The sequence below is a fragment of the Pleuronectes platessa genome, chromosome 14 (genome assembly GCF_947347685.1).
Source record: "Pleuronectes platessa chromosome 14, fPlePla1.1, whole genome shotgun sequence".
NCBI lineage: Eukaryota > Metazoa > Chordata > Actinopteri > Pleuronectiformes > Pleuronectidae > Pleuronectes > Pleuronectes platessa.
Window position 1 is genome coordinate 5,773,018 of NC_070639.1, and position 16,074 is coordinate 5,789,091.

The following is a 16,074-nucleotide window of genomic DNA, read 5'->3' on the forward strand; positions in this document are numbered from 1 at the left end:
TACCCACCTTCATTTATTTAGATGCTTAAAATAAATAAATCAACCAAGTCACTATGGCTGTAGAAAAATGTATAATTCTTCTTTAGTGTGGCTAATGCAAAGTAATTAAAAAATCCATGTATATGCTTTGCAGCTCATTGGTTTTCATAAGGGGGATAGAAAATGTATCAGAGCACCTTGTCAGATTCGTATGCCTCCGCGCTTGTGACTGCAGTTTGCCGGAGGCTTTATGTTTTCGTGTTGTCCTTAAGTCGGTCTCATTCCTGTGAACGCAATATATAACAATGCCTTCAGGGAATTGCCTCAAATTTGGTACAAATATTCACTTGGACCCAAGTATGACCTCTTTGGATGTTGGTGGTTAGACTAGACAACTTTGCCTTTAATTTTCTCAAAAATTCGACAATAAAATCTTCTGAAACTTGACATGCTGACAGTGGGGGTCACCATGAACAATAGTGAGGTGAAATATCTGAGTCACCTTTTAAGGATTTTGCCATGCCTCCACAGTGGCAACAGCCAGCGGACAGAGGCATTATGTTTTCGAGTTGTCTGTCCTTCTGTACCAGCTTGAAAGACAAAACTTACACTTTTGAGCAGTTCAGTGCTGTCCTCTTGGGTTCATCTTTGAGGCAAGAGATTTTATTTGAACATTTATTACCACATGTAGTGATTTTATTATAATTAAAGAGCTGTATCTTGGATTTTAAGAAATCTGTTGATGATTCATCCTGTTGTGTTACACAGAGCATTGGAGCTGTTTCAGTGAGGCCTGGGGGGGGGGGGGTATCTTTAATAACCTCAGCCTATGAAATCTTCTCTCCAAAGTCTGAGTACTTAGGAGGTCAAGGAGGGGAATCCTGGGCACACCGGTTGTCAAGGCATCCCTGCAGAGGTGGTGTCATCGTGGACCAATCAACATGGAGAGCAAGGTAGTGTATAACGTCTACAGTGCAAAGGTCACACATGAGGAGGCCTGGGAAAAAAATCAGTTTGCAAGTTAAAATTCTGAGACTTTGACAAACTTTATACAACAATTTTTGTCATTCTTACAGTTTGTGCTTGAAGGCGGACGACATCTCAACATAAATTTTTTTTCGAAGTTTAAGGTTTTATTGTCATGTGTTATTCAACACAAGGGGAACAGCAAAATAAAAAGCAATAACAACAATGCTATAAAAAATATAAAGCAAAAAATCATATCATAAAATCATATACATTACTATATTCATGTGCATAATTTATACAAGTGTACACTATTCAAGTATACATATATGTTTTACTAGGGTAATATATGTGATGTAACCTCTATTGAAAATTTTGTTGTGGTTTTTATATTGGCTATCAGTGATTATTATTATTATTGTAATTATTTTTATTTTTATTATTATTATTATTATTATTATATGACCCAGTCCTCACCGACCTGAACTGCATCATCAATACAAAAGAGAACTCTTCACTTTAGCACTAAATGGCAGCAGATGGAGCTGTATAGCAACAGAAACAAGTTAAACACGTTTCTACAAGTCCAACTATTCAACAGTTCAATAACTTTAATAATCTTAAAAAGTTTCCCAAACCTGATTTACTGTTCACAGAACCAATGAGATCTTAACTCTTTTCCTGGCTGTTTTATTCTACATCGCCTCAACATTAGAGAACATTTATTTCCCCTCATGTCCTCATCATCGTCACCATCAACATCACCTGCTGTGTTGTCACTAAAATAACAACAGCCGACATTTTTCCCATGGTTCTTCGGGGCCACGCTCGTGCTCCTGTTGGTTGAAGCCTCTTTGGGACACATCCCCTCACGTCGCCCCTCTCCCAGTGCCAGCACTAGTGGCTCTAATCCGCCGTGGCGTACCTGGCAGATCGCTCTGGCGACACCGGCGTTGTTGCAGCCTGGCCCGGCCCCACACACCAGCATCCCCTCTAATCCCTCCCCGCCTGAACGGCCCAAAGGCCCCGGAGCTCGACGGGAAGTAGGGCACTGGAGGTGAAGCAGAATGAGTCCTTAGTCGTGTGCTGTGCTCAGTGCATCTCTGCTGAGGAATCACCAATTTCCCTCATACAGGCTGCGTCCAAACTGACTGCAATATTCTTAACTTTGCCAGTATTTCTTCTTTTCTTCTTTTTACTCTTCATCTTTATCTTCTTGTCTCAGTCTTGTTCATCTTTGCTTCCTCTTCACATCTGCTTCCTCTTTTTAATTGTTAACTCCGCAATGGATGATATGTTTGTTTGTTGGTGGGGGTTTTTTGACCGCGGGATTATGCAGAAACTAGGGAACATATTTCCTCCTAACTTGGTGGAAGGATGAGTCATGGACCTGGAAAGAATCCATTTAATTTGGCCCTCAACCTTTGCCTTGGCATTAATATTGATGAAAAAAATCAGGTACATAAAGAGGTTTGATAATTATGAGTGTTTGCAATGTGATGCAGCTTTGTTTTTGGATATTTGCAGTTTTACACAAAAACTACTGAACCGATTCCTATACCCAGCAGAGGGTTGGGGCCTGGGTCTAAGAAGAACCCCTTAAATTTAGGTGCGGATGCATTTAGGCAGCAGATTCAGAATTTTCTTTTCAATTTCTTTAGCTATGTATTATGACAAATAAATAATTTAGGTTACAAGACAACTTCTTCTTCAGTCTTTCCTCTACTCTTCTTCTGTTGTTGTCATAATTCCTTCTTCGGGTGCTTTCCTCTTAGTTGGATGAACCTTGAATCACAAGGAATCAAACCCCAGAGTGTGTTTGTGGTGCAGTTTCTTCTGTGAACTCCTCCACCTTCTACTCCCTCTCAATTCATTATCATTTCTTTCCCCTGCCCGGTCAAAGGTCACGAGTTGGAGAAGTGTGAATGGAGAGCCTGGGGACAGTCTCCACCAGTTAGGGATTAAGTTGCTGCTGTGTGGAGAAAGGTGGAGGCGTCGCAGAGTCACACAGACAATCATCCATGCACATATTTGGTGACGGAAGGAGAAATTCTCATGGAGCAGCGACAATAAGCTGCTGGAAACACAGACTGACAGGCACGTGTTGGGAATTAGTATCATTGTTATGGACATTTCTTATATGACATTAACACCTACCAACGACAACTTACACTGAAATAATCACTTTCTATACAGATGGCTGCCTGAAACAATTGTTACTGTACTAGAGAAGACTTTTAAATCTTAAAATTATTATAACAGCTTGTGACCAAAGAGAGATGCAGGAAAAAAGTAAACAGTTGAAGTCTGTTGAATAGAAAATAAATTAACATCTGTTTTTAGCATCATAGTAGTCTTTTTCTCATCGTTTGAGTTTGAAGGGGATTGGCTGAGTTGCAAATCTCGGGTTAATTGGAGACTCTAAACAGCCTGAGGATGTGATTGGTTGTTTGTCTCTGTCAGCTTGGATTGGCTCCAAATACACCCCAAAGGACAGATTTCCATGAAACTTGATAGAGGTATTGTAGTATGGACCGAGAAAGATGCTGCATAATTTGATGCTGCTTGATTACATTTTACAGGATTGTGGGGTTTGGGCACAGTATGTGCTTGTGTTGAAATGCTTTTAAAGAGTTTATTCTTGATTTGTCATTGGCTTGTAGAGACGGCTCAGTATTGGATGCAGCCTGAAACATGTTGGCATTCCGGGTCAGTACCTCAGCTTGGCCGGGCTGTAACCGAGTGGCAGCTGACAAAACAGTGGGTTGAACTCGCAGCTCAAAGAGCACTGAGGGTGACTGTGTTGTTAATATTAGCAAGTTGTAATGAAATAGTGCCAAGGCCACATCACCACCTGCACAGATGAGTGAAGAGCGTGCGGGTCTTGTCGGGCCGAGGCCTCCTAAGCTCTGCTCCACCTTCCACCGCAAGACCTTAAGCAGCAGCACTTTGCTGTGTAGTCGCTCCAGGGATCAGACACAGGGAGCACAAATCATTATTTCCCCTTCACAAATATGAACCTCTAAACATAATGTTCCTCCAAAGGCCTCACGACCGCCAAGATAAAAAGCTGCTGTTTGTGGTGGCATCTCTTCAGATGATTGTCTTTGGTCAGTTACCGTGACGTCTCATCTCCTCCGCCCTTAAAATTCCAAATTCCAGCGTCCGGAGTCGGGGCATTTGGTTTTGAAGAATGTGGCGATTACATTTAATGAAGCCGAGCCATGGCTCCACTAATTAGTCGAGTCCAGTAATGGCCGGAATCCCCTGTCGGACAAAGCAGCCAAATACCTGATAGCTACCAATCATGTTCTTTCCTTCATGGGAAAAAATGTCCACAATTTATTTTGCTGACTTTCATTTCCCCAATTAAGAGGGACAGTCGAGGGGAGATCATTCCACTGCAGATTGATTTTAGGAGAAATACAGAGATATTACATCACTATCACCAGTTCTTCAGTCTTTGTTCTGCTTTAATAAAGTGCATGTCAAGGTGTTCCAGGGTTAATATATATATATGAATTGAATTGATTGAATTTTTCCCAAAATGCATGGTCCCCAGACGATGGATTGCAATCCCCTGTTTTCCTTCAGGGCCACCATGAAGTTTAAATTTTAGATTTTGAGTGAAATGTTTTAACAACTACAAACACTTGTGTTCCCCTGAGAATTATCAGGTCAAACTACTCATCTTGCGCCGATTAGCTTAATGTAAGCATGCTGACATGTTAAATGAAGATGATAAACACGGAAAACATGAGAACTAAAAAGCATTGGCATGTTAACATAATTCAACCCAAGTGTTAGCATATAGCTCAAAGCACTGGTGTATTTTAGTTCAGCCACACAGAGCTGCTAGACTAGATTCATGGTCTCCAGATGATTACGTTTCCCTTGATTTTTCCTTCAATGCCATCATGATGATCTGATTAGCTTAATGTTAGCATGCTGACATGCTAAATTATAATGGTGAAATCTGGAAAACATTGAGATGTGTTAGTATATTTCAATGCTAGTGTTAGCATTTAACGCAAAGTTAAACGTCTGTGCTTGAGAGCAGCCTCACAGAGCTGCTAGCGTGACTGTAGACTCTTGTTTTTAAAATTCATGGTCCACAGATGATGTACCATAATGATATCTCCCTTGACTGTTCCCTTATTGGCATCACAATGATCTAGCTTAATGTATGCACGCTGACATTAGCTGATGTGCTAACATTAAGATGGTGATTGTGGAAATTATTGAGATGTGTCAGCCCATTTCCATGCTAGTATTAGCATTTAGCTTAAATGAGGCTGCTGCTGTAAGGGAGAGTGGGGTAATGTGGGACATCGGGTAATGTGAGATACCCCCTGTATCTAGGCAACGGAACACATTTGTGGTCATGTGACTATTATGTTTTCAAGCTCCTCCCATTCCTCCCTTGCCATGAAGGAGAAGTTTGTGCTGCTGCTGTGGAAAGTATGTTTTTTCACAAAAATGTCTTGCTTTGAACTAAATCAACTGTTGAGTCAAAACAAATTGAATCAGGTAGACAGACTTATATCATACATGTTGTTGAACTTCCAACATATAAAACCATGTGATTGATGCTAGCTGAAGATTAGCCTGAATTGATAAGAGATGTTGTTTTTTCTAAAACGGTGGCTGTGGGGTAAAGTGGGACAAATGCTGTGGGGTAAAGTGAGACACTGTCTGAGACACTGTCTCACTTTACCCCACCATGAAGCACAAGTTAGGTTTAGTCTTAAACATATTTTAGTGTTATATTTCATTATATATGTTTTATTTTTAATGTCATAAACATTGTAGAAAAGCTATCATGCCAAGAAACTATACACCAGGAAGACAACCTGGGGCCAAACACCCCTCGCAGAGATGGAGAGAGCAGCCGCTGAGGTCATGCAAGGAAAGAAGTCCTTGAGAAAAGCTGGAAGGGATAGAAATATTGATAAGACAACCCTCAAAAGATTCATAAAGAAAAAAGAGAAAGGGAAAGTAAAATCAGTAACCTGGGGTGCAGTAGCTGAGGCAAAGAGAATATTCACAGATGAGATGGAGGAGGAGCTTGCCAAACACTTGAAACAACTAGCTGACCAGTTCCATGGCCTTGCGCCAGTTAAGTGCTGTGAACTGGCATTTTAATACGCAGAGAAAAACAATATCCCTGTCCCTGCCAATTGGACAGAGAAACAATGTGCAGGTAAGCTAGGGTGTGCAAGAGATCACATGAATCATAATAATCATAAATATGCTTAATTGACCAATCCCCATGATGCTGTTACTAGTCCGATATTAGTTTTGGAATGTGTGGTTGTCAATCTAGCTGTCAGGATTTTAACTATTACAACATGTGTTGTTATGGTAGTTTTAAAATGGAAAAGGTAAGTGGACCACTTTACCCCGTAGCTGTTGTTCATCACATCGTCCACGATGAGTGAGTCCGTCCGTCCACATTCCAGAGTAACAGCAATTAGAAACGCTGACGCAGCAGCGTGACACTCGGAGCAGAAATATCTTTTGATCAACACAACTAAAGGACAAATGACTTGTATAACACAACCGATGTCTTAGTGTGAGGGTGAGAATTTAAAACCCGAAAAGAAAAGTCCATGGAAAATGTTTTAAATCAATATAATATATTATGATATACTAAGTAGTTGTAAACACCATTTCAAGTAACAGAGACCAGTTTAGAAATGCTCGTTCTAATACATGTTTGTGTCCCCATGCCATCCATTTTTCTTTGGGGGCCCTGGGGACAAAAAGTTGTTAGTTGCCCCTCACTTCTCTACTGCCTTTTGGTAATTGATAAATTATGAACGAATATGGACCAAAATCAAAGCATTTTCTTAGGCAAATAGACCAGACAGATAATAATAATGACAATAATAGTATTAATAATAATAATAATAATAATAATAATAATAATAATAATAATAACTTACAAAGTGCTTCACAAATTCCGTAACAAAAAATCAATAAACTAAAATTAACTTTTTACTAGCATCCATATTTACTTTTGCCTTGTGCAACTCATGTAGTAGACTTTACATTGGAAATTGTCACACGTTTAAAAATAACTTGTCTAGGTTGTAGGATAATTTTTTTTAATCAAAACCTCTGTAAATCAGAATGAATAGTTGAAAGAGGAAGAACTGACTGTGCTCATAGATTGAGTTTTCCTGTCAGAGGTTTCTGGATTTTGGCGGTCATGGGAAAAATGCCTTTTGGTTCACCAATTGCAGTACCGCATGTGGCCACTGTGATACATTTGCATGATCAGGAGAAACGATTAACAAGAGTCGGCTGTTTTAAGATATGAGAGCTATCGCCAGCTAATCTCAAAGATTGGAAGCAATTGCTATCTTGAAAAACTGAATCGCTTTCTGAATGGCTAATAAATTATTATATATGCTTTATGGATTGGAAAGTTACTTGTCACATACAAAAATTGTTGCCAGATTGTGGGAAATTCTCCTCTATGATCACTCTTTAATTCTTCCCTTTCAATGTATTGACCACTGACCTTTTAAAAGACACATCTGGAGCAAAATGCATTTACATAAAACTCAATATTTGGCCCTACAGATTTGATTTATTACAGAATTTTTTTTTATTATTGATTGGTTACCTTTTAGGATTCCGTTTTAAATTGAACGGCGGATTAACACAGATTGAGAACCCCACTACCATTATGAATGGCTTGACTATAAAATTATGACAGCGAGAAACGTGGTGTCCAATCTTAAGGACTTTATAAGGGTATACTACGGGAATTGGTGTGCTAACAAAGGGTTACGCCACCACCTGGCAACCACAAACATTTTTTTCTAATATCAATCAATCAAATCAAATTGTATTTATATAGTCCATATTCACAAATCACAATTTGTCTCATAGGGCTTTAACATTGTAGGACATCCTCTGTCCTTAACCCTCAACAAGAGTAAGAAAAAACTACTAAAAACCCTTCTAACAGGGTAAAAAGAACGTAGAAATCTCAGAGAGATCCACATGTGAGGGATCCCTCTCCCAGGATGGGGGTGAAGTGCAATAGATGTCAAGTGTACTATATATCAAGCAGTCCTGCCACAATCATAGTCTATGGTCAGCAGCCAGCAAGATCATAATCCACCATCAAGATCGGATGCCACTATAGTCCACTGTCATTGTCCACTGCCGCCAATTAGGATCCATCATCAGCTGCCACCTTGGTCGTGGTCCACCACCATTATCAGAGGCCAACGGTAAAGGATCCGCCATTGTTATTACGATAAGCCATTACGATACAGAATACGCCAAACTGGATCCAAGATTACGATCTCTGATACGCGATCCACAGATCGTAATCCATGATGTGGCCACATCTGAGGCCCTGGATCTGCGGGGCGATAAGGCAAAGGGACTCCGGGGAGGGGGTCAAACATGCATTGATATGATTATGAATTACTTTGATGTGATAATGATTTGAGATGAAGCACCAATAAACTATTATTAACTATATTAACCTTTCATAAAGCCAATAATTAAATCCGCCACGTCTTTGTCAATGCTGTCTCACCATATATTAACAGACACATTAGATCACACACATTGGTTTTAAATTAGATTATTAGTTATTTGATTAATTAATTGCTGGTATGTGGATTCCAGAGCTGTGTTAGCTGTTTCCCTCTGTTTTCAAGACATTATGCTAAATTAACTTTAAAAATGTTGGTAGAATATCACGGGGAAAAGAGAAGAAGTTAATTATGTTTCACATCATATTTATAATCATTTTACATTTTTATTCTCCAATTAGTTTGTTCATCTGACTGGAATTTGTTTCCGAGGCCTAATAATAGTTTCCAACAAATTATGCACTACAATTAAAATTGCAAAGAGCGTGCACCCGTGCCATGTTGGGCAGTGTGCGCGCGTGTGTGTGTGTGTTTTGGCCTGGTTTGGGATTTGCTGCTCGGTGACATGCCTCCCTCCGCCTGGCTCCTTATAGCCCCGGGTAGGCAGGAGTCCCGGACGAGTGGTACGGACATCGCCGACGGAGACCGGCGGAGCGTTCCCCTTTAAACAAGGTCTTATGACTGCAGGCTGCCTCAGTGAGACAGACTGACAGCCGGGGACAAGTGGACACTTCTCCCGCTGCACAGGCTGGAGGGTCGCTGGACTCACACGGACTCACCTCAGCCGTCTGCAGGTAGGAGCTGAAACCCTCATCTGCATCGCATCAGAGAACATGCACTTTTAAATGATACTGACAAGGACAAGACAGTCAATTATGTCTGAAGTCCATTGGGATAAACGATCTTATTGTGGTATTTATGTTTATTTGATTTTGACATTGTAATGCTGAGAATACAGCTTTCAACCACTTAAAAGTACACAAATATTCGAATGAAAGAATTTATGAAAGTATAAATGAAAGTAAGATCTCGTTTTGACCACTTGATATTATGCAGGGTAATTTAATCAATGTAAAAATATATTTAACAAGATAATCCTACATTATGAAAATCGGAGGAGTATTTTAAAAACATAATCTGCAAGGCCAAGTTTTATCACAAATTGTTTACTATCATAATAATAATGATACAATCAATCATTGTCAACATGTATGCTCCTTTATTATTTCGACAGAGTATATGTTTAATATAGCGTACACCCAATCAAAGTACTTAAGTACAGCAAGTTGTTACTTTTTGCAACTGCTGTTTTGATAAAGCTATAGACCTATACACTGCAAGCACGCTGCTTTGGCTTTCTCACAGTGATATTTCATGCTATTTTAAAACCCACTGATTGTGCTGTGTTTATTTCATCAGTTATTTGCATATATTCTGTACCAAAACACAATTAATAAAGATTCAAATATATGTATTTTATGTTGAACAGGCAGCACCTACAGTGTTTTCTTCTGGACTATGTCTTAAAATGCCCAATGTTAGTGTAGATTATCACAATATTGCAAATGTTCAATGCAATGATGTTTCAACACATGCAAATCAAGAGTTTCTGTAATATGATCCTATCATGACTGTCCACTGGGTGACAGCTCTGAACCTGATTTAATATATCTTCTTTTCTTTCAGGATTTTGTTTTCCAGACCACCTGTTGCACCCTGAGGACACTTCCCTTCCTGAGCCTCTGAGGAAATGCATCGCCCGCCGGTGGCTTCACTCCTTATTTGCTTATGGTTGGTGGAGAGGAGCCACTGTAACGGCAGCCTGCAGGAGAGCATGGGAGTGCTGCACACCAGGTTCGCCCTCAGCCTCTACCAGACGCTCACCGAGACGGAGAACAACTCCAACCTGATCGTGTCTCCTGTGAGCGTCTCCTTGTCTCTGGGTCTGCTGCAGTTTGGGGCCAGGGGCAACACGCTCGCTCAGCTGGAGGGGACGCTGGGTTACAACGTCAACGGTAGGGTCCGTCTGAAGGGAGAAAGGGTTTTTTCTTGAGTTTGCATGAGCTGCTCTTCATGCTGTGAGAGCGTTGGTGGAGAGGTTGTCGGTGGCCCTCAGTGCTGCTGGTACCAGGTGGTGTGTAGCGGTGCTGCAGCTGCTGTTGGCCCTACAGGGCTCAGTGGTGTCTGGAGCGGTAATACCTGCCTCCACACCAACTCTAATCTCATTAACCACCCCTGCAGCTTGGCCCTGGGGTCGAGAGGTCACTCTGTTTCGTTACAAACAAAGAGTGATTTCCAGCTGCTGTTTCTATTACGTCCATGATTTGTTCTCACACACATGATGGAGGTCCGGGGCGGAGGTGGATGATACTGGGATCTGGTTAAGAACCATGGCTAAGCTTGAAAACCATCATAGTCCTGTTTTGACTACAGCTGTTTTCTATATTTGTTATGTCTATAAAATGTCAGGAAATAGTAAATATGCCAAACACCATGAGAGAACATGTGTTTTTACTGAGGATCATTTTATTTGTAAATGTTTGGAGTTCACCAGGCTATGAGAGATTGAGAGTTAACCAAGGCTCAAATTACTTAAACTCAGTTTTTCTTTTGCACGTAGATGCTGTGACTTCAAGTTGATTGTTGCCAAAACAGGCAAGATGTTGTTGAGCTGAAAAATTGAAGTCATGATTATTTTATCGGGGGATATAACAAGACTCTTACTCACGGCTTTTGCAGCAGCAGTGATGATGATGTGATGAGATGTGAAAGCCGAGCAAAAAACCTTCCTGTGCATATCGGTTTTCTAAGAAGTTTGAACTTGCTTCATTAACCTGGCACGGCTTGTGACGTTCCACCACATCTGACCTGTCCTCCATGTTTTCTTTTCTCACAGACGCTCAGGTACATGACCTCCTGTTGCACTCCCAGGATGACGAGAGCAACACCAGCCAGGGGATGTGGCTGCAGCAGACGTGCACGTTATTCATCCAGAGTGGTGTCCAGCTCCTGACTGAGTTCACACAGCACGCAGCCGTCTGGGCCAACACCAGTGTGGTCCGGGCCAACTTCAGCCAACCCAACCACACCCGCAGCCCACAGGAGAGACCGAACCATAACCATGGTAATCCATCTTTATAAAGCAGTTCACAGTCAATTTCCGAATCTTATAATGAAATTTATGGAATTACCTTGTGTTATAGGAAATTATTATATTATTACCTCTGCCGGTTCCTTTAGTCTGTTTCAGCTCCTTGTTTTGATTTTATGGCTCATTCACTTAGACGTGCTGCAGGCAGCTGTTTTCAACAGCTCTGATAAACCGATTGCATGATACCCACCCACCAAACTGAGAACAGGGAAAGTTAAGTACTAGTTCGCCCGAGAGGCAATTTCCCCCCCTCAGGAGCTAAAAATGACTAGCCTGGATGCCAGACAAACTTAGCCCCCTGCCCAAAACATTTGAGGTCGGGAAGTTCGGTCTGGAGTCGCTCCGTTGGGGAGAAATTATGCCCCAACAGAAACTGTTCGGACCAATCAGATTGTCAGGGCGTGCTTTATACGATGATGGACAGATGATCAACAGTAACGTAATCAACCACGTCATCAAAGTGCGCTTGGGTTGAATTCGTTTTCAACAAACATACCTGCCGCTGGAGAGCTGAGATGTGTAGATGCTGCCATTGAGTCTGTTTTAGAAGACATCGACAGCGCATTCATTTTGAAAGAGGAACAGAGAACGTGGAGGCGACGCCAAAGCACCGCGCTAATCCCTATCGCCCCGGCGCTAGGCTGTTCACAACGGACAGTGAAGCGATGCTGAACCGCCGGGCAGCGCTAATAATATCACCCGTTGATCCAGTAGGATTCAAGCATATACTTGTTGCTCCAACATTAAGCAAAAGCGTCCCAACATTTGTCTTTTTTGGTGTTGTCTTTATACAACATGTTCCGAGGATCATACCACTCACTGTACTTCTCCACTTCAATTATTAATTTAATGTCATCCATGTTGAAGAACTTCTCCGCTGTTTTCTCTGTTAAATGTCGGGTGTCGAGGGTAAATTACGTATTCTCCACTCAAGGCCGAATTATAGTCGGGTTGTACGCATGCACGCATGCACGCAAGACACGCAACTGATAAGGACCCATTCAACCAAAGATATTCTTATTTCTATTAAATATAATATCGCAGGAGAAAGTATAATTTTAGAAGAAAAAAAAAGGGAAATGTGATTTTTACTAGCGCCTGAGATGTTTGACGACTGATTCGTATATTTTGTCTGTTTTCTCTACCTTAATGTCATGGTGTCATTTACAGAAACCTTAAAGTCAGTTATCAGTAACATTTTCACATTCTTCTCTTCATTGCATCTGACCACATGCGTTACGTACTGTGGAGATTGCTGACTTCTGAAAGATGATTTGCTAACCAAATTACGTTATCACTCAACTCTGACCCTCCCTTGTTTACTTCCAGATGAGACGTGGCCCCTCCAGGCAGGAAGCAGCAGCGGGGAGCTGTCGGGCTCGGGCGAGGCCCAGACGGAGGCTTTGTGGTGGGGCCACCGGCTGCAGATGGCCCTGGTCAACACGGTGGCCTTCAGGGGCGTCTGGCAGAAACACTTCCTCTTCACCAACACCCAGAACCTTCCCTTCACCCTCTCCGACGGGAGCGCTATCAAGGTGCCCATGATGTACCAGGCCACAGAGGTCAGCTTCGGTAAGAGACAGCTTTCCTCCCTCAATTCATCCATCCATCCATTCGTCCATCAACTCATCCATCCATCCATCCATTCATCCATCAATTCATCCATCCATCCCTCCCACGATCAATCCATCAATCCATCAATCCATCAATCCATCAATCCATCAATTCAGGAAAAATTTGCAATTTCAGGTCTTTAATTAGGTCACTGGTTAAAAGTGTTTTGATATTAGACAGTGTAATAAACCAATGAAACCAGAAATTTGTGAAAAATCTTATCTCATAATGTTAAACAGGTTTAGTCTGTTAGTCCAAATCCACACCAAAATTTAATGGGATCTTTTTTGGCTCATGTCTCATTCTTCCATCAATAAATCTGAGTTTTTGCGTAACCCTGACGGGGGGAAATAGTAATGAATCAATGGAAAGATGTTTTAAGTTGCACATGTGAACTTGTTTGCAGGTCAGTTCAGGACGGCATCAGACCTGCGTTACACCGTGCTGGAGCTGCCTTACCTGGGCCGCTCCCTGAGCCTGCAGTTGGTCCTTCCCGGCGAGAGGAAGACGCAGCTGTCCTCCCTTGACTCCCAGCTCAACGCTCGCCAACTGGCGTCCTGGGACACTGGCCTACGCAGAACCAAGATGGACATTTTCCTGCCCAGGTGGAGATCACACGCTTCTATTAAAATATTGATTTAGATGACTCATCACCAAGTGTAGATCAATTCTAGAGAAGCAAGAGGACCCCCTTCATTTCAAATCTAACATTCATTTTTAAAACAATATTTTATTGCTTTTTATTTATTCTTCGATTGATTTATTGTTGCATCATGTGTTATTGTTGTATATATATTTTTTTTTATCTGTGCTCTGCTACATTCCAAATTTCCCCTAGTGGAACATGAAGTACTGAACTGAACAGACTTGATGGAGATGATGTACAAACTCTTTTCCCCCCTCTTGTATTTACAGGTTCAGGATGCAGAACAAGTTTAACCTGAGGTCGGTGTTTCCCGCCATGGGCATCAGTGACGCCTTTAACCCAACAGCGGCTGACTTCACTGGGATTTCAGGTCAATACGTCAGACAGTATTGCTTTTTATCACAGTTCTTAAAGGTCACAGGTCGCACAGTGGTTACTGTAGCTGACAGTTTCTTTCTTTCTGCAGTGGAGGAGGGCCTTTATGTATCTGATGCTTTCCATGAAGTGAGGATAGAAGTCACAGAAGACGGGACAAAGGCTGCTGCTGCCACAGGTAGAAAGGAAACATCCTGTAGCACCGATAATAAGACAGAGCCCAATGGAAGGTTTGCTAAAAAAAGGAATTTCTATTGCAGCTATGGTGCTACTGAAACGATCCCGTGCTCCTGTTTTCAAGGCGGACCGGCCGTTCTTGTTTCTGCTGCGACAGGTTAACACAGGTATTTACTTCTCACTGTAGATAAGTCCAACTGTTCACAGTCCAGGCTGCAGGGAGGCCTCCGGACATGACCATTCCAGATGTTCTGCATGATTTAGCTCAATTATCGTTTACATCATCGTGCAAATCGTGTTGCAGTGATTATTTTTCAATGAACTCTACCAGAAAGTCGTAGCTGCAGATACCTGAGACCTGCATGTGTTGTGTGATGCATCAAAATGAACTTGAAGTCTGCATCGATTTGAGTTTAAAACCACCATAACCCTCTGGGTATCCAAAGCCCAAGACTGCATCATATTCCGCTTTGACTCCGCTGTTGTCCCAAAACTGACAAACATTACACATCAGTGAGGCACACAGAAGAACTGGGTGACATTCCTTCACTGCAATTATCATATGCTTTATTTGAATCTATCCTCCTACAATAAATACATCAATTGTGCATAAATCCACCTCTCAAAATAGTTTATATATAATAAAAAGCTGTCCAGCTGTTTTTGTAATGATGTAACAGTATCTGTGAACTATTGTTTGAGAGATTTATGTCCTCAGTGGGAACAACGTGGGTTTAGAGCTGAGAGTCAGACAGAGCAGGAAGTCATAAATTACTGAGAGATGGACAAATTTTTTTGCTTCATAGTTTTTGGTCACGGTTGTAAAATTCATTCTTCGGTTTGTCAAAAATGTAAGTGATCCTGATATGTAGAAAAACAAAACCAGTCAGTTATATTATTAAATATAATTAATTTAAAGTTAAACCCCAAATGTGCAGGATTGAAATATTTCTGTCTTTGGTGACTTCTAGTGGTGAGGTTAGACAGCCACAGATGGACGACATGGCAGCACTTCGGTCTCCTCCATATTAAAGAATGGGACATAGGCCAAATAATTAATTTGGCCTAATTCTAATTGGTTTTAATAAGTTCTAAAAACGTAGTGAAAGTCATGAATGGTTGCTGAGACTGACTCGTGATTGGTCGAGCATGTGTATTGGCGGGACCTTGATATCGCAACTCCACACCATGATCCCTACAGCACAGACTCTGGCTCCAAATTACGGCAAAAGATGTCAGCAGCACCCGTGTGTAGGATTTTTTGGCTTCATTTTTGTCCAGTGGTAGGAAGTGGAGACACGGTGTTCATCTTTATTTACATTCTATGGTCTAGAATCAGTGATAGACGTATAAACTGTGAATAAACATGGACAATGTGTCTCCTCTTCCTCATGTTGTACAGAAATAAAGCAAAAATATCCCAGTATAGGAGGAAGGGTATACTGCAGCCAGCCACCAGGAGGGGATCAAGATAGTGGCTTCACTTTTGGGAAGCTGTCATTTCGTCTATCTTTATTTACATGTCTTCAGGGAAATTATCTGATACATTTTATAGAAAGTGACTGAGAATAAAACCGTGGTATGATCCTTTAAACTTAATTCCTTCTTTTTGTTGTGTTCCTGATTTTAGGATCAGTCTTATTCATGGGCCGAGTGATGAACCCAGCAGACCAAGCACCCTGAAATTCATTCATACCCTGACCCCTATTTCACTACTGGTATTTATTTGTGGACCAACAGGAGGGTCCACGGACACTTCAGGA

General features: G+C 41.4%; 1 protein-coding gene across 1 annotated transcript; it reads left to right on the forward strand.

Annotated features, from left to right (window-relative positions):
* The first annotated feature begins 10,098 nt into the window (after positions 1-10,098).
* Positions 10,099-15,994, forward strand: serpine3 (serpin peptidase inhibitor, clade E (nexin, plasminogen activator inhibitor type 1), member 3). Its single transcript, XM_053440533.1, has 8 exons — positions 10,099-10,363; positions 11,245-11,472; positions 12,829-13,071; positions 13,520-13,718; positions 14,029-14,129; positions 14,226-14,312; positions 14,395-14,478; positions 15,942-15,994. The coding sequence occupies exons 1-8, from the start codon at positions 10,099-10,101 to the stop codon at positions 15,992-15,994; spliced, it is 1,260 nt and encodes a 419-aa protein (XP_053296508.1).
* Positions 15,995-16,074: the final 80 nt, after the last annotated feature.